General features: G+C 38.5%; 1 protein-coding gene across 6 annotated transcripts in view; it reads left to right on the top strand.

The window, feature by feature from the left end:
* App (amyloid beta precursor protein) overlaps window positions 1-26,018 on the top strand; it is a 240,611-nt gene that overhangs the window by 173,436 nt on the left and 41,157 nt on the right. For all 6 annotated transcript variants that reach the window (XM_026396151.2, XM_026396150.2, XM_026396149.2 and 3 more), the window contains 2 exons: window positions 7,379-7,507; window positions 8,404-8,503. In XM_026396151.2, coding sequence (XP_026251936.1) covers window positions 7,379-7,507; window positions 8,404-8,503 — 229 coding nt within the window. The remainder of the gene's footprint in view (window positions 1-7,378; window positions 7,508-8,403; window positions 8,504-26,018) is intronic.

The following is a 26,018-nucleotide window of genomic DNA, read 5'->3' as shown; positions in this document are numbered from 1 at the left end:
ACAAATTTTCTCTTATTTCTGTCTTATAGTATTATACAGACATTTATATATAAATAATTCTCAGGTTTGCCCTTGTACAACCTGTAACTGGAACAGGGGATTCTTCTTCCATCTGCAAATTGGGTTTATTTTTTCTACTCTTTTTGTAATTAACATTTTCTAACATACCATCCACCCACCCATTCCCCCCCTTTTTTTGTTTTTAGCCATAATTTTTTTTTATTAGAAAAACAGAGGACTTAATTGTACATGGAGACAAGACTGTGAAGGAGGAAAATGTTTTCCTCCTTAAGAGGAGAAAGATTGTCAGGGTAGAGCACATGGAGACTTTGGTAACTGTCCCTGTTAGAAGTGATCTGCTTCCTGGGGAAGGAGGGAACTCAGAGGAGATGACCTTCTCTTCTCCTGGCTTTGTGACTTCTGTGAGATCACAAAGTCAGAGCCTGTGCAGTGATTGGGGTAACCCCTGGGCCACATGTGGGGGTTTTGTCTTGGCAGTATGCACTAAGTGTCAAAGGTCAGTTACCCAACACCTTTCCTTCTGATGCCTCCATATCATCAAAATCAAGAAGCTGAGCAGGGAAGGATGTTAACCAATCTACTGCATTTTTTCTGTTGCTTTATCAAGACTTCTTTTTTCAGCCTGGGGTAGAATTGCTGTTTCCCCTCTGATATTCATTTTAACCTACAGAAGTCATTTATGTGCTTTTCTGAAAAGAAGAAGGTGGATACATTTGGCATTGGACTTTAAAAATTGCACACAGCTCCTAGATTTAAAGACAAAAATGGTCAGGATCCAAAGGTTCCTGGGAGCTTCCCCAATTGTTTTGTGTGATATTTTGATTTTTTTTTTTTGTTTTGTTTTGTTTTGCGTATTTTTGGTTTGGTTTTGTTTAGTTTGGTTTGGTACCTCACCCCCCAATGTTTTTTGTTGTTGTTGTTGTTGTTGTTTTTTGCAACAGTGAAAAAATGCATTTGACATTTTGAGAATCAGAAGGCAAAATAAACTCAACAGAGACCATCTCAAGCACCGAGAGGTTTAACTCTCTCGAGTGTGTCTTTAAACCTACACATGGAGATTTTATGCATTTTACATTATATGTTCAAGAGTTCTTGAAATCCAAGGTATAAAACTGAAAATAATGGCCTTGAGCCTCTTTGTGAAAACAGGAAAGAATTGCTTATATTCTTGGTAGATAATTAACTTCTCTAGTCACAGTTTTGGAAACCACGAGGGTGCAATTTAATCCTCCAGGAGTAGGTTTTCTGAATAAGTCCCTTGTGACCTGCAAAGGTTAGGGTCCCCCCATAAAGTGAGTCATTTGCTTCCTTCTTCTTGGCAGCACTACACCCAGGGCTGTTAAAAACTCTTGACTGTTCATTCAGTCCCATCAGGAAATGGTTTAGGGCAGAAGTGTCTATTATGGTAAGATGCCAGGTTTCTAGAGCAAGCATAAAGCTACAGGGTGGGACAGTAGGGCCTATGAATAGTCATGTTTTAATGTGCTTCCCATGTGGATGGTCGAATAAAAAGCTACATATTCAGACATGATTGGCACTGAGTAGCCCTATTCATCCTCCATCAGTCTAATATTTGTTATTTGTTCCACATCCAGGGACACCAAACTTAAGCAACTGAGTGAAAGAAATAGATGGAAAAGACAATCTGAGAAGTAAGGAATGTAGTTTTAAAAATACCTTTTAATTTTAAATATTACCTCTTAAAAGGAAAGGCCATGGAATTTCCTTCAAAATTACCAAAATCAACTTGCTATCAAAACTTGAGACAACAAAGAATTCTCTTTTGGAACCAGTGAAATGAATCTTCTTCTTGAGAGAGGTTTTGGATATGCTGTAGACTCTACTAAGTATTTTCTGGAAACATTTCCCAGTAAAAATGACTTCCTCAAACACCTGGCCCACTGGGTAGATAAATCAAATGGGTTTGTAATTTTAGTTAGTTCTGTGAAAACTGAGAACGCTGCTCTTCTGATCAGAGAGATGCTTATTTTCACAAATAAGATACCATGAAGGATATTCTATACTACTGGAACTACTTCTGAAGTTATATTTAGCTCTAGGTCTTTCATTAATTTAATTAACAAAGATTTATTAGCAGCCAAATTGTTCCAGTGTCGGAAGATCAAAATGTGTTACACTTTTTTTCCCAAAGAGGAAAATGGTTCTCGTCTCAAAATGTGAATCTCCTATTTTCAGGTTCTTTTCCTGTTTTCTTTTATTGTAAATGATGCCTAATCCATTTTAGGAATAACTTTTCTTAATCCTTTAAGAAATTCTTTTTGAATGATATTTTAAAGGCAGCGTGATACCATGGTGAACTTTAGTACAAATTGAAAAGTGCCAAATCTGTCTCAAAGAGTTACAATGTGATTATGAGCTAAATACTCTTGGAAAGATAGTGATAATACAAAGGATTTGATACATTTATTTAGTCCCTGGTAAGCAGATTTTGAATTTTCTTTGTTCTTTACTATAAAGTTTAGATTGACCATCCAATTCTAATGTAACCAAATTGTAGTATTGATATATAAAATATCATAACTATGAAATAAGAGAAATTTTCCAGAAAAAAAATATTAGTTACAGAAAATTTAAAGCCTTGAGAGTAATTTAAATTATATGCATACAGGTTAAAAATGTTTCTTGAACTATGTTATTAGCACCCTGAGCCACCAAATTATGTTGTCTTTCTAATCATGAATAATTCAATCTTAAATATAAGTGATATGGCAGTGCTAACAATAATAACAGTTTCTTTAGAATTTCTTTCTATATTCTTTAGATATACCAAGTGTTCTTGTAGAGATATCAGGTATGTTTTTCTACCATTCCTGTCTGAATGTTTCTTCTTTTTAATTAAAATTAACAAAATTCATCTTCATCTTAACATAATAAAATAAACCTCCCTAGACAATCAAGATTCCATTTTTCTGAGTTACATGACATAGCTCTAGAAATAACCAGTTTTACACCTTGAGGAATTCTCTTTTATAGCCAAAAATGTGGGCAATGATTTCTTTATTTGAATGAAAGATGCATGAATCACATACCTAAAGCAGAGCTCCCCACCTTCTTTTTTTAACCTAAAGTAAATGAAAATATAGAAGTACAGGAACATGTTAACCTGTTCCTTAACTAAAAACTTTGTTCATTTTTGAGGTGCAGGATTAACCACTATTTCATTTAGTTTGATTTATCCAACATACGAGCTAATCCAGTTTTTTTGGTTTGTTTTTTGTTTTTTGTTTTTCATTTCAAAGCATGATTCCTAGAAATAAATATGTTTACGTGGTCAAAGCAACCAATCCAAATCCTGCAATGCATTTCTTGAGAGGTGTTCAAAAGTCTTCCTGAATTATTGTCCCCAGCCTTTGTTTATTGTCAGGTAGGCATAGGAAGAAAAAGCTTGTATTTGTGTAGTTAGACACACAGTGTGTCTCTGTGCTCACATGCACATGGTGAGGTCAGAGCTTAGTCTGGGCTCACAGGGCTCATTATCATGCAGGAGCTGAGGCCTGGGGGATCCTCATAGCCTGATATGCTACTGCTTCATTATCAAGCTCTGGGGATTTTTGGAGAGAAAGTTAGTAATATATTTCTGAAGCATATAAAGAAATGGCAGCATTAAGTGAGATAAGCAATTGAAAACAAGTGAGCACATTCACCATTTAATTATCTGTCTTCTATTAAGAAGATAAGGATGAATTTAGCACTAGAACCCTTGAGTGTCACAAAAGCATAACTTTTAACTAATACCTTGAATCATTTTCTAGTAATCCTCTAATCAGATTAACGGAGGACAGTCCTATGCCTCTACACCCCACTTCTGATGCATTTGCTAAAGAATAGCCAAGTGCCAAAAACCGAGAACAGAAAATGAGAGATTGAACAAGCTAAATCTGACACTTCAGCACAATTAAAAGAGCTGATATCAGTGTGTTCCAAAAGAGTATTACTATAATCCTTTGCATGGTTACTTTTTTCTGTGATTTCAGTAACCTGAATCAACTTTGGTCTGAAAAATATTAAATGGAAAATTCCAGAAATAAACTTCATAAGTTTTAAATACCTTTTATTTTATTATTAACTATTGTTAATCTCTTACCATAACTAATTTATAACTAAACTTTATCATAGATTGTATGATCGGAAAAAACATAGACTACATTAGGGTCTAATACTAGTTGAGGTTTCAGGCATCCACTGGGGTCTGTGGATAAGGTGGGGCGGGACTTCTGTCTGTGGGCTTATAAGAACTAGAAAGTCAGGCAAGGACTTTTGGAATGCACTCTTTCCTAACCATCCAGAAATTTCTTTGTCAAGTCTGTGAGTTAATTTGTGAAGTATCTTTCGCTTGGTCCATGGCAGAGTCTTGTTGAAAGGAAGATCACATAGTGGTCAGAGAAAGGGGCCTGGACAGCTGGTCTGGCCTATTCCTGCTAGAGCACTGACCAGCTGTGTCCCCATGGGCTAGCCTGTAGCCTGTGTAACCTCAGCCTCAGCCCATTAGGTCTTCACGCCTCATCTGTAAGGTAGAGAAAGCAGCTCTCTGTCACAAAGCTGGAATGAGTTGCCATGCACACACCAGTTCAAACACTGTCCCCTTCAGAGACAGTCAACAAATATTGAACTGTTTTACTTAGAAAAAAAAGGGAGAAGGGGTTGGAGCCAAGGACTGAATAGAAGAAGTACGTATTGAATACCTGGGGTGGACCAAGCATTATGTTGGGTAACTGACACACAGTGTTTTTCATCTTCAAGTGCTTCCTCTCTGAAGGGTACTCATGTCTACACTGGGCACCGTGGCACACACCTATAATCACAGAGACTCCAGAGGCTGAGGCAAGAGGATCTCAAGTGCTAAGCCAGCTGGGCAATTTAGTGAGAACCCTATCTCTAAGTAAAAAATAAAAAGAGCTGGGGTATAGCTCAATGGTAGAGCACTCCTGGTTCAATTTTCCCCACCAAAAAAAAAAAAAAAGAAAGAGATATTGTAACATTAATAATTAGCAAATGAGAGCGTGTGCTGTTTGTGCTGATAGAAGAAGATAAAGGGGAGACCAAATGTTAACACAAATGACCACTCCCCATTCTGCAAACTGAGATGATAATAACAACACCAAGGCCAGTCTGGGGCACTGGCTTGTTGGTAATAATAATTTCAGGAAAAAAAAATGCCTTGTGGAAACATTCATAGGTGGCTAACTCGAAGGGGGAAATAGTGACATTGAAAAACAATCCTTACATTTTAATTTAAGTGCTTTTTCATATTTGAACTCATAAAAGAAAAAAATTCATTTTCTACAAAGTAATACATCTTTTTTTCCAGAGAGAAAAAATGGAATAGAACATCTTGAGGAAGCACAATATGCTGGTCAGCTGCATCTGTGAGGACAGACAGGAATAGCATGGATAAAAGCAATTAGTGTAGCCCTTTCTGTCTCCAACCTTGAAAGTAGAATCACAATAGGACTAGAGGGATTTTTTTTAAAGCCTTGATGGTTGAAAACAAGCCAGCATCAAGGTTATGTAGTATCTTGATAGTACAATCCTGTATATACAATAGCCCACACAGTCCAAAATAGTCAGCCTTTAACTTTGATGTTTCAAGGATTTGTTTAGTTAGCTTGTATAACCCTATCGTCGTTCAAATATATATTTTATAAAAATAGCTTATCGATTAAGAACTATGTAATGTTATGAACGACCAATAAAAAAAAAATTTAAAAAAAATAAAAAAAAAATAGCTTATCGATTATTTCTTTTTTCTACATTTCTTCTGATATTTGAAAGGTCATTCTCCATTTGTGGATTCAACCATATTTCACAGTACATATGAGAATTGTAATGATATTCTGCCAAAAACTGTATTTCAATCTGTGATGTCTGTCTGTCTTGGAATTCAGGATAGTCACATTTCTTCCAGGAAAACAAGGAATAAATCAGGCAGATGAGCACAGATTTATTTTGTTCCTATTAAATGTGTGTATTTGTTTTCTTAAGTATAGGCACAAGGCCTCTGTGTCAGGCATGAACAGGCAAGTACAGAGCACCTTCTGGGTTGGCACTGATGCTCGGGGTTCCCAGTAGAGCAAAAGAGTGAGATCCCATCTGGCCCCATGGATCTCACATTGAAGAAGGCAGCCAGAAGCATCACAAATTTAACAGATTATACTAAATGCAACAGTGGAGATTTGCACAGTATTTCTTGAAATACTGTGCAAATTTGGTGCCCTTTCTCTGTGGCACAGAGAAAGGGCACCAAATTCTACCTGGGATGACAAGAAGAAGACTCAAGTTAACAGGGAAGGACAGGCCTATCCCATAGAATATGGGTAACACAAGAAAAGCACTGTAGGCTACCCACCATCTCTGGGAGTAAATTCAGTACCTTCCAGCTTTCCCAGATGCCCATGACACATCAGTTAATCATCACTAGTTTGCTCAGATGGCCCCAGTTCTATTCCTGTCATGAATTTTCACAGGTGATTTTTTTTTAATGAAGAAGAAATTTGTGTCTGAGCAAATCATTTTATAAAATCACAACATAGAATGCACAAAGCAATGGAAGAATTGTTGAAGACAAAGGAACCTCTGCCCTTTTGTTTTTAATTAGGATGGATGTTTTTGTGTAAAACTGGAATAAGAATGAAATGGAATCAATTTACAAAAAAAAAAATTGAAGCACTTAAGAAGAAACTTAATTGTTGTTGGAAGAATTAGACTCTAATGGCTTAACAAGAACTTAATTAAATTTCAAAGTAAAATAACTACAGTTTAATAATGGTCTTTCTCTTGAAAAACTACCAGGTCTCTTAGAGCTTATCAGGTATTCCTTGGCTCGCAAATGAGTAGTGGTTAGATTGCCTATTGTTTTTCTTACTTTGCTGATGCTGGGATTTTGTGTGTGTGTGTGTGTGTGTGTGTGTGTGTGTGTGTGCGCAGCATTACGTCTATTCTTAGCACTGTGCAAATAGGAATGCGTCTTATATATACCCCTGAATATTTGAGTGGGAAAAGAGAGGGACCTCACTGAAACCTGACACATCCAAAATCTGTTCTCCTTCTGTAGAAGAACAGGCACACTTGAAAAGAAAATGTTGATTAAGGCAGTCAGTCATCATGTGTGTTGAAAATGCTAAATGCTCTTATAGAAATGACAACTGACCAAAGTAATTAATTAATAATTAATAATTAATTAATAATTACTCATCAATAAAGGACTGGGAGAAGTGTTTAGAAAAGAAAATTCCTTCATGGGATGAATTAGTGGGACCTCTGACCCAAAAGCCAGTGAAAGAAATAATATTGTGCACAAAGTTGAAAACATTTTTCTTATTTCCCCCCCCCCAAATAGCCTCGTCACGTGTTCACCATGCTGAAGAAGTACGTCCGTGCCGAGCAGAAAGACAGACAGCACACCCTAAAGCATTTCGAGCATGTGCGCATGGTGGATCCCAAGAAAGCTGCTCAGATCCGGTCCCAGGTAAGCCCTTCTCATGGGAATCATCTGTAGCTCTGACAGTCCGGAGTTCTGGTTTCTTGGGTGTGGCCGTACAATCTTCAGGTATTTCCTTATGGTCTATGATTCAATGTCAAGACCTCTTTAAGGCCTGGTAAATTGTAAAAGTTAATCAGGGACGAGTATGTGGTTTGACATCTTGCAAATAATTAGGAATATAAAAATCTTAGGTATTCCACTGCCACTGATACCATTTAACATGAACCATTTAAAACTGACCACTAAAATGAAGAAAATTTAAAAAAAAAGAAACTAAATCCTGTCCTAGTGGCTCAACTCAATCGTGGCAGGCAATCGTAAACTTCATTGCAACTACAAGGTTTGGATTAAATGTGAGCTTGAATGAAGCCCCGTAATGTTTCATATTCCCTCCTTCCCAAAGACTCAAAATGGGGATCTATCTCTGGAAGTCTGACATTTTCTGTTTTCCTTAAATGGAATAATTTTAAACTATCTATATTTAGCACGAAATGTCCAAACACACTGAAATGTTCTCATCTATTAGGAAATTGTAAAGAAATAAATTTAGGAAATCAGAAGCTATTTAGGAAGCCTCAGTCTTAGAAATCAGAGTTGGCACAGGTGGTCTTTTTAATCGACTCTTCCAAGCATACAAAATGCTGGTAAATTTAAAGATAAGTCTTCAAACTAAGCTAAAATATTAGAGAACAAAAAAAACAACAACAACCAAAAAAAAAAATGGGAGGAAAAAAAAGCAAAAATACCCTTTTATTTAAATATTCCAGCCACATTGCTTAGTTTTGTTTTGGAAGTTTGTATCTGTCTGCAAGGCTTGATAAAGAAAATAACCATCCCCATCCCAGAGATTGTTCACCTGGTCTTGTCACCCTTCGATGCAGGTTATGACACACCTCCGAGTAATCTATGAGCGCATGAATCAGTCTCTGTCCCTGCTCTACAATGTACCTGCAGTAGCTGAGGAGATTCAGGATGAAGTTGGTAAGTGAGCTGTTCTTCTGATCCCATGCATGTAAACACCTCTTCCCCCGGAGAAGAAGTCAGGGAAGTGAGTTCTTCCATATCAGGAACCAGTGTTTGAGTACATGGAAGTTAAAAGAGCTGATTGCCTTTTACCACGAAGCTCTTAGAGTTCTTTCTCACTTTTGCAACTGCTGTACCACTTCTTAACTCTCCACATGTGTGATATTGGAGGAATATAACTTAACCTATGAGAGACTTGTGTAGCTATCAGCCACTTTTATTGAAGTATACTTGTCAGCAATTATTTTCTAATTTATTCAATCTTGTGACTATCTCCTAACTAAACTTTGCTGTTTTACAATTAAGGAAAAAAAAAAAAAAACTTCCTTTGTCACCCTAACATTATGAGTAACATAGCAGCCCCGTTTTACAAATGAAAACACTCTGACTTACAGTCTAAGTAACTTACTTCTCAGGTCCCACGCATCTGAAGTAGCACAGCTAAAACACAAAATTGTGACATTCTGACCTTGAGGTTATTGTTATATTCAATAAATCACAATTCTCTTTGATGGACAAAAATACCACAAGTGTTCTTTAAACCACATTGTTGTTTGGACTTAAAAGGTCATGGACTATTAAATTTACTTTGAAATAATGATACTATCAGGAGTTGGAAAAATAATAGAGAAGGTCCATGCATCTGTTACCCAGTTTCCGCAGGGATGACATCTTACATAACTGTAGTTGGTATGTTATCAAACCCAGGAAGTTAGCATTGTGTGCCCACTGTCTTTTTTGTCCCTAGTTTTCCTGATAACACGTTTAGTATTTCACATGAATAAGTTCTCCCATTTCTGGTTTTTTTCTTGGAAAGGGAACAAAGTATATTGCATAACATGATGTTCCAAAAATCTCCAAAATGCCAGTATCTCACAAACACACAAGAGTGATAATTCTGGTGGTAAATCTTTCAAATGTATGTGTACTAGAGATTTGGTGCATAGATAATCAGCAAATAGGCAGTATGTTTCTGGCGTATCCTTTTCCAGAAAGAATCCTGCTCCTTGTTAACTGAGTTTGAAAAATAGGTACAGATTATCATCTGAAATTAGGACACCCATGTTGCTGTGGATGAATATGTTCACTACAATAATTTCTACTGTGAAGTCCCTGCTCAAGATCGCAGTTGGCTTGCTTTTTGTATTTTATGCCAATACTATTCTACTTTTTCTTTTCTAACTTACAACTGCCCTGTAAATGTTATTTGTATAACTGTCAAGTATTTGGTACATGTCAGGTCTGTTCAATACTACGTGTTAGTGGATGGATCAAATGCACTTAAGGCTACACGCTTGCAAAAGAGACCTTGTAATGTGTCCTCTAAGTCTCTGTTCAAAAGGGGGAACTTAGCATTGAGCAAGATCTTACAAGCACGAGTCGATGGAGTTTTCAGTCTGTCCCTTGAATTGAGAACACAAATTTCCAATTTATTTTTCACTCTGTTAAGTTTCTTTAAGAAATGGATATTGTTTTTTGATAGACTTGTAGGACAGAAATCAGAAAGGAAACTTTTAAAATACTATATATAAAATGTAAGAAATTCCTCTGCAAAGTTTGATAAGGGACAAATAATCAAATAATTCATCACATTCTTAATGAACTGAAGCCAAAATCTTCTAGGTGCATATACTTCTACCGTATGATTGTCTCAAGCCTCTTTTCATGTGTGACTTCAATTGAAGGTGGTGTCGATGATAACAGACTAGAGAGGAATAAGCCATTACAAAGATCTAGAAAATGGATGACCTACTCCACTTGCACCTGTAATTATGTGTGGGTCTTTCTAATTAAAATATTAGAACTGGCCATTTGACAACACGCTACTGAACAACATGAGCCACCAATGAATCACATTTCCATGGAACAGATGGTGATTCAGAATCTGGAGTGTTGCAGAATGCCCAAGAATAGGGCAACCCCGTAAACCTCAAATCTCAGTGATAAGTAGAATCATGGAGGGTTTTTTCTTCTTTTCTTCAAAGAAAGAAAGAGGCCCTGCTATTAAATAGGATCAAGAATAAATTATTTTTAAAATATTTGTTTCATTCTAAACCTACAGGTCACCAAATCCTGAAAGATAATATTCCCCCTCTCTCTCCTCCCTCCCCCCCCCTCTCTAATATTTAATTTGGAATCCTGTGTGCTTTCATTTGTAATGGCTATTTCCTATAGAAAGAGAAGCTTGCAGTAATGAACTTCTATTAATTAGACCTGTGCACCCTTTGAGCTTCTAATACCAAAGCTAAGAAAGAGAACTCTTTGGGGGAGAATAGCTTTTTTGAGTTGACCTCAGTTGACTCTGTCTTTCTTTATTTGAAGGAATATTTTAAAAGAATGCACTCTCAACTAGGATTTAGATGAAACAAGATTGGGGGGGGGGTGGTAACTGTTTGTGCTGAGTGGTATTTGGGAGTTCCTAATCTTACTCTCTACTTTTGGGTATGTTAATTCTCTGTCATACAAATTTTGGTGGGTTTTTGTTTGTTTGTTTGTTTTTTTGCATCCTTTCTAAATAAGATCTTCATTCATAGATGTCTTCTAGTTTACATCTTAAACTGTTTGTTACAGTCTCTAATTTCATGCTTTGTCATCAGTCTAGTTGGTGTTTTCTACCATTTCTCTCATAATCAAGCTTTAGATTTAGTCAATTCAGTACAAATAAGGAGGATACTAAAAATTTCAGAGCTGCTGGCAAAAGAACATGATGTGAGAGTACCTCAATTGCATGCCTTTTGTATAGAAGTTGGTGCTTATAAACAGAGGCAATTAGGATGGTTATTGCAGTCAGTCAAGTAGAGAGACTTAACAGTACTTGAATTAACTAATGGCATCAGGTGGTTTCTGGACCAAGGGGCTTCACTTGTCTGAGTAACTTCCAGGATCTGTTTCTGTAGTGACTAGGTCTATCTACTTCCGTGAATGATGCTCCCAGTTAGATTTCTCCTTTGGTGAAAATCAAAGGAAGAAAATACCTATGCCAGAAAGAGAGAAGGCTGTGGTTGGAGGTGGGAATTGGAATCAAATTTGTGAGAATAAATAAATAAATCATGACTAGAGCACATGGTTAAAATCATGCTCGTGAATTCTTGCCCCAGCCTCTTTTTAACCCATTGTGCTTCGCTGAGACATCCCATCTGCTAATCCTACTTTCCTGATAACTCCAGTAAATCCCAGGTCCATAGTTCTAGCAACAAATAGCCTGTCTTCCAAGTCCAAGTGCCACCTTCCTGGCCATCAGAAGCTCACATGCCTTCACAACTCCAGTCATTGTGCAGAGGAGAGAACTCCATATGACTTGCTTACACCCTCTGTTGTTGTGGGTTCTCCCCATCTGGCCTAACATTATCCACGAAGGCTTCCACTCTCTCGCCCATGGTTTCTACAACCCCGAGTCCTCTGTCTTTTACCTTCTATTCCTGCAGTTTCAACATGAAATCCTTGCTCTACACACCCACTACCTTAGATCAGTTCCTGTCCTCATCGTTTTCATGGACTCCAGCCGGTCACACTGCCCCTTCTCTGGGCCCCTTCCCATTCAAATTCTTCCTCTTCAGCCAGATTCCCTGCTGAAATAGAAATGACTGCTGCACATGAAGCTTCCTTGATTAAAAAGTTGCATCTTTCAAGATTCAACGGAAACGTTTATGCTCCTGTAAACACTTATGAAATTTGCACAAGAATGAAAGGGAAAATGCTGGCATTTGGTGATAGCCAGATAGTGAACTAGTAAGTGTCTGGGATGTCAGTGGCCCAGGTTCTTGATGAAAGTTCACCATGAAGGACCATCATGTTTAGATTTAGGGAAAGAGTCAGGACTGACAGCCATTGTACACCCCTCTCACAGAGCCAAGCCCGCTGGCACTGGGCTGTGTCCCCCCTGAAGCAGGGCTTTCTTGTACATCACATAGATGTAACACATGGACAGATGACAACCCTGGGGAATTCAGTGATCATATCCTGTTTGCAGTTGAAGAAGCTGAACCTCAGAGGGGCCACTAACTTGTCCACACAAGTAGTACAGGATGAAAGTGGGACTGAGAGGCTGGGGTCTCTCAGAATCTCAAGTTCACATTCTCTCTGCTACCTGTTGTTGCCTCCAAGGTTGAATTTATAACCTCAGTGTCCAGAGCACTGGGTAACCACCTCTATTGCTGTACTGAATTCCATGCTGGTTTCTATTTCCACCTGGGAATCTTCCATTCCGGGAGCTCTTGTGGGCCATCCATGCCTTGGTCATCTGTCTCAGGATTCAGCAGGGATCCTGGTACTTTGTAGGTGTTAATAATTGTAGCCATAAGGATGAGGCAAAGCCCCAGGCTGCAAGGTCGGTGCTCCTCCTTCCTCAGCAGCCAGCATAAGTCTTGGAACAAAACAAATCTCTGCTCAGCCACGGTGTTCTCCAGAGCTGTGGTAATTGATCAAGCCAACAGCATGCATGCGGTTGGCAGAGATATCAGAGAATAAAGTAGAGTTCCAAAGACTGTTATTAATAACATTCCACAACACGGCCCTATATTGTACTATGACTCTGTGCTATTTGGTCATCTCCCCAGTTCCCATACCTTATAGCTCAATTATTAATTATGTTGTCTGATTTGACTACCCTGTGAATTTTCAAACTGCTCTATTTGTTTTTTTCATAAAGTGGTTAAACTTTTATTATTTAAATTTTTTGTTAATTTTGTTTGAATTATTATCTGTAGGTTTCCAGGCTCCTTTTTTTACTTGATGTTTTCCTTTTAAAAAAAAAAAAAAAGAAGAAGAAGAAATGATTATTTGCATAAAAATTATGAAGCTTTCCTGCTAAGAAAGGCTGTAGGCGCTGCTTATAGAGGGGAGAAATTCCCTCATGTATTTTAAATAGTTGTTCAGGACTTTATTTTTTCATTCAACAAATGATAAAATCATTATTTTAATGAAAACATGGCCCCCACTAATGCCTATATTCTGCTTGAATCATCTTTTAACCCTTCAAAAAGGCGGAAAAATGCCTTCCTCTGTACTCTTGTTCAGCTCAATCTTTGTGTTGTTTAAAAATGACTGGATTTTTTCACCCTTTGTAATCTTCCTTACATCGATGCAAAATGGGTTCTGTTCTTCTCTTTTTGTTGGCGCTGATGTGGTTTATCAAAGTGCTTCATTTTGCAGCTACCTCAAGGCTAAAAGTATTGTAGCTCTCAATTCAGAGACGGCTGTTTTTACAGAATGCTATAATGACCAATTTATGAGATAGGCAGTAGGAAGGAAAGGGGAAGGAAGACACAATTGTTTCATACCCTGGTTTTATTTTTTTCTCTTAGCATTCAAAATTAATAAAAACATGAATTATTATAAGCCAGATGCAGAAAGGCTCTCCAGCTAAACAAATCCATAGTTAATGGGATTGGTATTGAGAGATGTGGCAGGGAATCAAGAAACTCTCTCTAATGAGATATGCTTATTTTTTTTTATTACAGTTTTACTGTGGCCTCTTGATAAAATTTTCCACTCATCAGGAAAAATGCAGCATACTTATTTCAAAAACAGTGTGTCCATTCTCTATCCTTAATAAACCTATCTATTTGGAGGTCTAATGAATCTAAACTAGACTAGGCTTAACATAGAATATTGACAGGACTTCCCAGTCCAAGAAAATAGAACATTTAAATTCTACTGATAATTGTAAGTATCCTAATGTGTAATCGTTAGTCAATAAAGAACCTATCAAGAAGCCAGGCATGGTGGCACACACCTGTAGTCCCAGCAATTTGGGAGGCTGAGGCAAGAAGATTGTAAGTTCAAAGCCAGCCTCAGCAATCTAGTGAGACCCTCAGCAACTTAGAGAGACCCTGTCTCAAAATAAAAAATAAAAATTGCTGGAGATGTGGCTGAGTGGTTAAGCATCCCTGGGTTCAATCCCTAGTAACAAAAAAACAAAAAAAAAAAAAAATCAAGAAATGAATTTCTTGAAGTCGTAAAGTAAGAGAGGAATTGACTTAATTCTATTGTTGTTTTTGTTTTTTGTTTGATATGGGTGGGGGGTGGGAGGGACCCAGGGGTGCTGCTCTACTATTGAGCTGCATACCCAGCCCTTTTTATTTTGAGACAGTCTCACTAAATTGCTGAGGCTGATCTCCAACTGTGATCCTCTTGCTTCAGCCTCCCCACTTGCTGGGATTAAAGGTGTGTGCCACCCCACCTGGCTGATTTATTCTGTTCTCATTCTTTGTTTTTTATAACAGGTGACTTCTAAATGTATGTAGATTTTACAGCTGACTTAGCATTTGGAAATCACATTTATTTGTATCAAAGCAACCACAGGCATGTTTCCTGATTGGTTTTATTTTAGTCTCAGAGCCTTTGTTGTATTTTCCCCAGTATCATTAACTGAATAGCAGTACCTAGCTCTGAGCAAGCTAGTTACTCCTCCAAGGTAGAACCACTCATTTTATAAATGAAAATGCATGTCAAGTGAACGAACCTACATCTGAAGCATTTCAGTCTTTGAAATGGGGGGATACGGGGGTGGGATTGTAGCTCAGTGGTAGTAGCACTTAGTTCTCTCTGCCTATTTTAGATACAATATTATGTAAGAGCACTCTTTTTTTCTAACTTAGGAATTTTAATATGGCATCTATAAATATAGCATATATGTTTAAAAGTTGACAAGCAACATATCAGTTTTCTTAAATAATTTTTGTAGTTTTCCATTCTGGCAAAAAAAAAAAATCTTAAAGAACAAGTCAGTGCTAAAGCTGGAGACGTAGCTCAGTGGTAGAATGCTTGGCTAGCATGAGTAAGGCCTTGGGTTCAATCCTCAGTACCAAAAGAGAGAAGAAATAAAGGAAGGAAGAAGGAGTCAATCCTTTTTTTTTTTAATTAATTTATTTATTTATTAGGCATAGATGGACACAACGCCTTTATTTTTATGTGGTGCTGAGAATCAAACTCGGGTCCCACCCATGCTAGCGGAGTGCTCTACCGCTGAGCCACAATCCCAGCCCCAGGAGTCAATCCTTTTTAGCAAAACTTAAAAGGAGTACACTTTCTGGAAAGAAAGAATGTCAAAAAGATTTGTCTTTTTTAAAAAAACTGTCTATGTCATCTACCATTCTGCTAGACAAATTACTGACTTAATATACATAATTCAGTATAGCATATTGATCTTGTTAATTGTGCTCCAAATGACATTGGCAGTTATTAAATGAATTAAACATCAACAGTGTTTTTCCTCCTCATACCATTTGGGTGGCTCGCTGTGGGTCATTTTATTCCATCCAAATAAGTGATGACCATTCAGATTCTTTGCCCCTTTATTAATTGGGTTGTTTGCCTTCTTATTGTTGAGCTGCAAGAGTTCTTTATATATTTTAGATACTAAACTTTTATCAAATACAGTTTGCAAATATTTTACCCATTCTGTCGATTACCTTTTCTCTTTCTTAGTGGTATCCTTTTGACATGCAAATTTTTAAAATTGTTATGAAGTTAAGTTGATCAACTCTTTGTTTTGTTGCTATTGCTTTGGAATTAGATAGAAGAAACCATTGCTTGATCTAAGGTCACAGAAATCCATGCCTCTATTTCCTCCTAACAGTTGTATAGTTTTAGCTATTCCAGTTAAGCCTTTGATTCATTTGGAGTAAATTTCTGTATATGGTGTGAGGTGTGGGGTCCAACTTTATTCTTTTTCATCTGGATGTCCGTGTCCCAAAACTATTTGTTGAAAAAGTCTATTCTTTCCCCATGGAATGAAGTTTGCACTTTTGGCCAAATTCATTCATCCACAGGTTTCCTTACTTTCAAATCTATTCTTTTGATCTATGTGCCTATTCTTATTGTATTACCCTGCTATTTTGGTTACTGTAGCTTTGTAGTAAGTTTTGAAATCAGCAAATATGAGTCCGCTACGTTTTCCACCTTCTTTTTCAAGATTACTTTGACAAACAAGAGCATCTGGAACTTCTGTCTGAATTTTAAGGTATTTTTTCTCCTCGAGTTGAGGAGAGTTAGGGATTACACTGGATCTGTAAAATAATTTTGGGAATATTGCTATTATAATTATTAATGAAGTGTAAACAGCACTGCAACTACCAGAACAGGTATTCTCTAGGATATCATTCTACCCTGGGTCCCCCATTCAGTAGGGTGACTATTTGGAAATAGCAGGAGAATTGACATAGCGCACTGTCATCTTTTACTCCAAGTTTTAGTGAGATTCCAGAGAATCTCCTTGTGAACTTCTTTTTAAACTGTGAGGACTGTGACACCTCAATAGTTTTTGTCTATTTTGTTCCAATCCCTTATGTGCGTGCATGTGTGTGTGTGTGTGTGTGTGTGTGTGTGTGTGTGTGTGTGTGAGAGAGAGAGAGAGAGAGAGAGAGAGAGAGAGAGAGACTCTACCAGGTGGACAAAGCCAGAGGCAGGGTCTCCCACACCCACTTCTGCTGATCTTGTGATGATACAGTGCCATTCTAAAGTTATTTTCTCAACTCACCAACTCTTAATGTGTGGCCCTGTAATTTGAAACAAAATCAAATTAGAAACCATAGCAAAAATGACTGGGGAGGGAAGTCAGACCACGGTAGTGGCTGCATCCTGGCATGGAACCCTACAGCAGATGTGTCCTGATTTTTTGTAGAGTCTTGGGAACAACCAATGATTTTGGATGGTAGGGAGGGCTGGTTATTCTATTTTTCACAAGCAGCTGCCTTCAAGGTTCATTAAAAAGAGAGAGAGAGAGAGAGAGAGAGAGAGAGAGAGAGAGAGAAGAGTAGTGATGTTTACCCCCTGAATGTGGAGATGAATCCAAATTGAGATCAATTTTGAAATATGTTCCCACAAAGACTTAACTGGGAATGAGATGAATTTGTTTTCATGTGAAACAGAATTTGGAAGGAATGTTAATTTGCCTCTTGCTGTTAAGCTTAGAAACAGATTTTGCACTGGATTCTCCGAGTAAGCCCCATTATTCTTTGTAACAGTTCTTCTGTCACATACATTATAGGCTGCCTTAGAAAGTAAACCATAGAAGGTGAGGTGTAACATCTCATAAAAATCATAGATCGATATATTTGCCTATTCCAAATTATTATTCCTTGAGACGTGGCCCAAGGAATGTTGACTTGGTATGCATTAAAAAACTATTCATAGAGCCTTAGGGGTTTGGAGCATGAAACAAGTGGTCAGAGGGTCAAGCTAGGCAGTTGACAGGTGCATTGACCTAAGGCAGTAGATTTTAAATGGCCTATTTAATCTGTTTACCCAAATTATTATTCTTTTACATGTACTCATAAAAGCATGAGTTAAATCTTATTTCTTTGAAACAGCAATTGCAAGCTGCCTGTATTGTCTCATACTTGTCTCTACTTTTGGTTTGGGTGGCCTTTAGATGAATCTGTTTGTCCTGTCCTTGAGAGCAGATAGTGGTATGTCTGTGCCTTTACCTTCTTTATAGCATGGACCTTGTTGTCCTCAGGCCAGTGCAGAGCAGAAACAAGCTCATCTTCTGGAAGGAAAGAGGGGAAGCTGCAGGCTTCATACCCTCAGAAACAATAGTCAGAGCCAACCCAGCCTTGAAAACGGCTAAGTTCTTCTCTTTTAGAATCTGTAACAGCGAAGTGAAGCTCTGAGGCTATAGCAAGTTCCTTTTGAAGTTTTGCCAAGTTACAGAGGAACTTCCTGGGGCATGAGGGGTAGAGAGCGGTAAATGTAAGGAACGTGACATATTTAATATGGTTATACTTATTAGCAATGCTCACTGTTATTATTTAGGAAACTCTAAAAGCAAACCAAATTTCATATTCTGAGAACTATGGGGTTTTTTTGTCGGGGGTGAGGTGGGGAGTATTTGCTGTTTGGAATTGTGAATGAGGTAATGTTTTTTTTTAAAGTTCTCCCTTCATTTTATTGATGAGTATTGAGTCTTGAAAAGAATTAAATTTGGGGGCTGGGGATGTGGCTCAAGCGGTAGCGCGCTCGCCTGGCATGCGTGCGGCCCGGGTTCGATCCTCAGCACCACATACCAACAAAGATGTTGTGTCCGCCGAGAACTAAAAAATAAATATTAAAAATTCTCTCTCTCTCTCTCTCTCTCTCTCTCTCTCTCTCTCTCTCTCTCTCTCTCTCTCCCCCTCTATCTTTAAAAAAAAAAAAAAAAAGAATTAAATTTGGTTTCCTCTCAAGTTGTAGTTAGTATCTTCGGCAGGAAAGTTGCCACATATACTTGTTACAGTGTGACATACACTGAAAGAAAAATTCTAGGTATCTACCTGGGCATGAAAACATTAATTATTTGTAATGTAACTTTTTTTTGGGGGGGGGGGGGGATTGAACCCAGGGCCTCATCCCCAGTCCCCAATGTGACTTTGTTCAAGGCCAGCCTCAGCAACTAAGTGAGGTCCTAGGCAATTTAGTGAGACTGTGTCTCAAAATAAAATATAAAAAGAGTTGGGAATGTAGCTCAGTGACAGAAGCATCCCTGGATTCAATCCTTAGTACCAAAAAAAAAAAAAAAAAAAAAAAAAGGAGAGGTGGTAGGGGAAGAAGAAGAGGGGGAGGGGGAGGGGGAGGTGGAGGGGGAAGAAGAATAATCAAAAGTATATACACAGTGCCTCCATTGGCTGTAGACTATAAAATCAGAATGACGAGAAGGTTAGAATGTTCCCTCTTAGGGAAGCCGGGGAAAGGCGTGACATTTTCCACGTCTCTCAATTCCATCTCCATGAACCACTAGAGTAGTGAATTCATAGAACAGAGAGTACAATGGTAATTGCCAGGGGCTGGGAAGAGGAGGGAATATAGAATTGTTGCCTCATGGTTATGGAATTTTCGTTTCAGAAGAAAGAAAATTTCAGTTGGGAAGATAGATGGTGGGAGGGACTGCATAGCAGTGTCATGTCCATGCCTTTGAGTTGAACACTTAGTGGTTAAAATAGAAGCCGGTGGTGTACCTTGGTGGTAGAGCATGTGTTTAGCATAGGCAAGTCCCTACATTGGGTCCTCAGAACCAAATAGATAAATAAATAAACAATAAAGTTAAAATAGTAAAATTTATTTTATGAACATTTTACCATGATACAAAATGTGTGTGTATATGTGTGTGTGTGTGTGTGTGTGTGTGTGTGTTCATATTATTTGCCATTGTGAATAGCAAGAAGATTGAAAAATTTAGTCAAGGATATAAGATCTTCAATAAATATTTATTAAGTACCTCCCATGTTACAGATTCTGTGCTAAGCTCTAGATATGTCACAGCTACAGGGCACAATCTTTCTTAGAGAGCTTAAGGTAGTTAAGAATTTGGTTGGAAAGACTTCAGATAAACAGTTGAGAAAGAGGCTGCCCCATTAGATCAGGGGGTGTTGACTGCTGGATCTGGAGGCATTAAGTCTGAAGAGGGAATCTCAGTTCTCCACTAGTTCAGCCATCGTCATTTCATAGCTCAGTGAAATGACTAAGGTCAGACATCTGGTTAATAAGACCAGAGGTTGAATATGTTCCAGTGTCTCTGTATCTAAAGGTATTTGCTTACTTCTTGTGCCAAGTTAAACAGAACTGGGCTTAAGGAACTATACGTATTTAGTTTCTGCATCTTTTCATTGAAAATGTCACAGGTGGAAGAAATGTGCCTCTTTTAGCATTGGTGATGCTGCTCAAGCTCAACCTTGGATATGCAAGTCAAGGTGTTTGAGAAGGACGTAAATATCAGTTACTTCTATGTTTTGCAGGATTTTTGTGTTATATTAATATTCTTTATTGCCAAAACATGATAACAAACATTCCTTCTTCCATGTGATTAGTGCAGGATAAGTAGGTTCTTTTTTAGTCAGCTTTTTCACTGCTGTGACCAAAAAGACCTGAAAAGAACTATTAGAGGAGGAAAAGTTTATTTGGGGGCTCAGGGTTTCAGAGGTCCTCGTCCATAAATGTCTGGCTCCATTCCGTGGGGCTTGGGGTGAGGCAGAACATCATGGTGGAAGAGTGTGTCAAAGAGAAGCTGCTCAGATCATCACACCAGGAAGCACCCAGAGAGACTTCCCTCGCCACAGACAAAATACATGTCCCAAAAGGCATGCTCTCAGTGACCCACCCCCTCCAGCCACACTGCACCTAGCTTCAGTTAATCCCTATCAGGGGATTAATGTACTGGTCCAGTTAAGGCTCTCATAACCCAATCATTTCACCTCTGAACCCTCTTGCCTTGTCTCAAGCATGAGTTTTTAGGAACACCTAATATCTAAACCATAAAGACAAGCCAGACATTCTGTGAAGAAATGAGGCATCAACCCTCAGCCATAACTTCATCATTTGCAAGGGATCAGGCATAAAGGGTTTAGCTATGAATGTTTGTGACCTGAATCCATTGGCAGATGGCAGGTTGGTGGCATGATGCTGCCAGCCATTAAGCCATACACACGATGAGGTTGTCTCTCAAGCCAACCCAGGGAATATTCTCATGTTTGTGGACACCCAGTTTATTCGCTGCCACTCAATGTATTTAGAAAAGGGAATAGAAGAGAGAGTAAAAATACTTCAGTGAAAGACTTTGTGTATATTTTTCTAAATTTATATTATTAACTCTCGTCTTCTTTTCGATCACACACAGACTTTGCCCTTTTTTAACCGCCCCCCAAATCTCACTTGATTCTGAAAGTAACCCTGGACAGGTAAAGCACCTAGTTTTGCCCTTTATTCTTCTTTATGAATCTGATTTCCATGTAAGCTAATGTTATATCCATGGCCCTGGATGCATTTATTTATGCTCCTCCATGTGCCTGAAATGTCCATCCCCAGTCTTGACCCCTAAGATTTTACTTCATCTTTCAAAACCCTAACTTTCATGTCACCACCCACTTTACTTGTATTTAGGATTTTTTTGGTGCAGGGGATCAGAGCCTCATACATGTTAGGCATGCACTCTTCCACTGAGCTACAACTCTGACTCAACTTCCCCTTTAAAATAATGCAAAATATACAATTCATATATTACATGTGTGAAGTACTACTTTGATACACACATGTCAACTAATTGCCACTAGTTTTAAGTTCTTCTAGAGTATAAGTCAAATCTCATGGCATTTGTATCTCCTGGAAAAAGGTATCACAAATATTGGTGCTCACAGAATAATTCAGAGGAATGGTTCTTCAAGTGTGGTCCTTGGACCAGCAGCCTCAGCATCATCTAGGAACTTATTAAAAATACACATCCTCTGGTTCTAACCCCAGACTGTGAAATCTCAAGTTCCCAAGCATTTAGGATAAAGAATACTAAACCTGTATTTCTTTAAAAATAAATGCCCAAGAATTTCTAAAATCTATTTTGACTGACATCACCTACCCCAATAAATAGAAGAAGTTGTGCCTCTGTTCCTCTATGACCACCTGCCACTTATATTATCTTTTTCTGTAAATGGGTGCTGTGGAATTTTGAATTAATCGACTATCTCAATTCATTTGGGTTTTCACCTTAAATATGTTTTTGGCACATGATTTGTCTTCTAGATTTAGAAATAATAGTGTAGGGCTGAGGTTGTGGCTCAGCGGTAGAGCGCTCGCCTGGCATGTGCAAGGTCCTGGGTTCGATCCTCAGCACCACATAAAAAGAAAGAAAGAAAGAGAGAGAGAGAGAGAAAGAAAGGAAAGAAATAATAGTGTAGATAAATTGAATTGGCTTATTGGGGAGCCATAGATCTTCACCTATTTTTTTGTGAGTTCATTATCTCTGTGTATAGCACAGTCACTTGGACAGCTTGTTAATACACGGAATATGAATTAAATGTCTCCCAAAGGCCCATGTGTTAAAAGCTAGGTACCCAGACTGTGGTGCTACTGAGAGGTGTTGGAAGCAGTGGGGCTTAGTTGAAGGAAGGTCCCTGGGAGTGTTCCCTTGGAGGGGATATTGGGCCCCTGGCCCTTTCCCTCTTCTCTCTCTCTCTCTCTCTCTCTCTCTCTCTCTCTCTCTCTCTCTCTCTCTCTCTCTCTCCCTGTCTGCTATGAGATAAGCAGCCCCTCTGCCACATGATCCTACCATGAAGCACTATGAGCCAAAATAAAATAAATAAAATAACTGTGAGCCAAAATAAATCTTTCTTCCTTTTAAGTTGATTTATCTCAGGTGATCTTCCATGGTGATGGAAAGCTGACTAACACATTCATCCCTAGTGTTGTTGATTTCATAGTTCTAAACCCTATTTAAACTGACATCTCCTACCCTAATAAATAGAACAGGAAGATAGTTACTTCCTTTTTACAGGATTATATAGAAATTGCATGCTCTAGGGGTTACAATGGAGTATAGTCCCTGCAGGAAAGAAACAGATTAACACATTCACGGATCATTTAGGCTGATGACTTCAACCAACTTCCTCATAAGTTTCTAGAAATTTAGTATTTCTAGTTAATGTTGCATACTGTAATTTCTCTAAAATCTTAAGGATATTGGGAGAGAGAGAGATAGAGAGAAACACTAAAACGGAAGTCTGTGAAGAACCAGGGTCTGTAGCCCATCATTTGTCCTTTCTTGGTAGTCACTTTAAAGGCCACAATGCTCATGAAAAAAATAAACAGAACTAAAGAGTATGCAGTGACAAGCAGAAGTGCCTGTGCACCTGTAGGAACGTGGTGCCAAATTAGGAAGGACTGCACATTCAATTCATCAGGAAGAGTTACACAGTCCTCCATAAACTGACCAGTGGAAAACAAACATGCCCACCTATCCTTGTCCTGAGAAGGTATGAAGACTTTTTAAGATTGCCAAGGTGATCATTCAAAACTATGTTTGGATTTGTAGTATTCAGCCACAAGAAGTTGAGATTTTGGAATCTTTGCCTAGACTTTACTGGTTGATCATCTCTAATCCAAAAGTCTGACACCAAAACGTTCTGGAAGTTTCGGATTTCAGATATTCAGATTAGAAATATTCTTAATCAATCAGTATTGGAAACACGCAGAGCATACCAATGCAGTTTAAGTGTTTTGAGGATATTAATAAGAACAGGAATAGTCCCACAATTTCTGCTAAGAATCAATCTGGACAGTTTCCAATCTGCTCTTGGCAAAGTCGGTGACCATGACAAAAAAGGGGTGGGGGGTGAAAGCTGTTTCAAGAAAAGGAGAAAATAGGTGGAGCTTAAGGGAAGGGTGTTTGTCACCCAGTAGTAAGGCTTTGCCAGAAAGTAGACTGTGTCCTTGCTTCATTTCTCTCCCTCCTTTTGGCAGAAAACCAACATCTTAACTGTTGACTGCTTTTTTCCATCTTAAGTGAGAAGGTTTCCTGTACCAAAAGTGTGAAGTACTTCCTTCAGGTATAAGTTAGAAATTAAGGTGAGACTAACTGTGGATTCCTAAAACAGTCATTAAGGGAGCCGGGCCGGGATGGCCTAATTGTGCTGTCTTGATAAACGTGACATCCAGCTGTAATTCAGACAGGGAATGAAAATGTGAGGCAGCCTTTGCTCCCTGGATCTCTTTGCTTTGAAAGGAAGAGCTGGCTTCTTTCCCACATTCAGCATGGACCTGCTTCTGCTCTGCAGCCAAGAGCTTTTCCAGGGAACATGAAAGTGGAGTGGTACCCTCACTGTCTTCAGATTAAGGCTCCTGGGTGATTAAGTGGCTTGATCAGAATCAGAGCCTGAATGTTCTAAAAATGGTTGAGACTCAAGGGCCCCCTTGTGTCTTGCCAAAGCTCTTCAGAAGTCAAAATAGGTCTTTTAAATACCTGGAGCATGAAAATACCAGATGCTTTTCCTTTAAAAAAAAAAAAAATCAGTTATATGAGAGCAGAATTGGGGGCGCTCATTGGAAGTGTGAGCCTGCATGTTCAGATATGGCGTACTTTACCTGGAACCCACCACGAGCAGGGCTGGTGCTGTTGACTCTCTGGCTCCAGTTGTTGCTGGAGCATTCTTTCCTGCCTTATGTGGTCTCTGCATTTTTTGTGCATTTTTTTCCACTCCATAGACAGGTGAATAGCTGATAATTGTATTTTCAGCTTGGTTGCTGTAGGACCTGGATGTGAAAAGCTCATTTAGAATCCTATGAAAAAAATTCACTCTCTATGGAAGTTGTTATCCTAGAAGTTATTGTTGTATGTACCAGGAGCCAAGGAAAGTGGAATAGTTTGGAGGAATGCTTGTTAGAAACACAGATTCTTGGGCCCCACCTCCACACTACAAAGATCTGCATTTTTCTTCTCTCTCCAAGTGATTCTTCAACATTCAGATTTTTAAAACTCATGTTTATATGCAATAGCAAAAACAGAAAGATTCTTAGAAACTTAGAACCTATTTATATTTCTCTTGAACATGGAAGAAGAGCAAACACTGAAAATTGGTACATCTTGGTAAATTAGCTGTGTAGATTTCCAGCACTGACTTTTGATGTTTCAACTTATGACTTATTAAGTTCACGATAGTGCTAACTCCATACACATTCAGTGGAAACCTATTTTGAATTTGGAACTTTCTATCGTTGATGTGGGCATTTTACTTAAAGAAATTATCCATCAAGCCTCTCTTCAGATCCAGTGATATTATTTTAATGTGAATGAAAGGATAAAGTGACAAGACACCTGGAGTTGTCAACGTTGAAAATGACAAATGGTGAAAGCTTAATCTTGGATGGTTGTCAGATGGCCTTGTGGTTAAGTCAAGAACTATGTGTCATTTTAGAGAATGGCTAAAAAATTACCCAGAAGAGATAAGCTGCGTACTGTACAACTCCAGTTGCCAGTCCTGAAAGGCAACTGTGTTTGCAATTCTGTATGTATTTTTTGGGGTACACAGGAGTACACAGGAGAAACTCCATTGTTTCTTAAATTGTACAAATCATATACCATCTCTTTTGTCCTGCAAGGCAAATCGACTACACAACTGGAAATGCCCGAGACACATGGGGAGGTTGTCATTTAGATTTTTCCTTCCACTTGAAGTGAAACAAGGTAGCAGAGGGAAGCACTTGGAATGGTTTGGGGAAAGATCCTAAAATGTAAAGAAGAAGAAAAACTCCAGGTTTCAAGTATGCTTTCAAATCCTAAAATGAGGATTTGAAATAGAAATAGAATCTGAAATGGATCATCACATCTGAAATAGAGCATGGCCCTGTCATCTCCATGCAGGAGAAGGTCGAGAAATTCCTTGCACGTCCCGAGGGAACAAAGTGATTTACTCCGCTCTGATCCTTTCCAGCTGTAACCTTTTCAAAATGGAACAGAAGAAGAAAGAAAAGCCAGTTTGACCTTTGTGCTTTCTTTCCTCTGGGCATGACTAGATGGGTGGATTAGCGGGTTAGGGTGGTACCATGGTCCTTGAGTTGTTCCTTCCAAAACTCATATGGAAACTTAGTCCTCAAATTCATCTATTAATGTCATTTGGAGGCAGGGCCTTTGGGAGGTCATGGGGTCGGCCTTCATGGTGATATTGTGACTTTCTCAGAAGAGGGAAACCTGAGCTGGCATGCTTGTTCTGTCTCACAAGTGAGGCCCCCTGTGCTG

Source organism: Urocitellus parryii, chromosome 2, assembly GCF_045843805.1.
Source record: "Urocitellus parryii isolate mUroPar1 chromosome 2, mUroPar1.hap1, whole genome shotgun sequence".
Taxonomy (NCBI): Eukaryota; Metazoa; Chordata; class Mammalia; order Rodentia; family Sciuridae; genus Urocitellus; species Urocitellus parryii.
The sequence above is the reverse complement of the archived record's forward strand: the minus strand, read 5'-3'. Positions and strand labels throughout refer to the sequence as shown.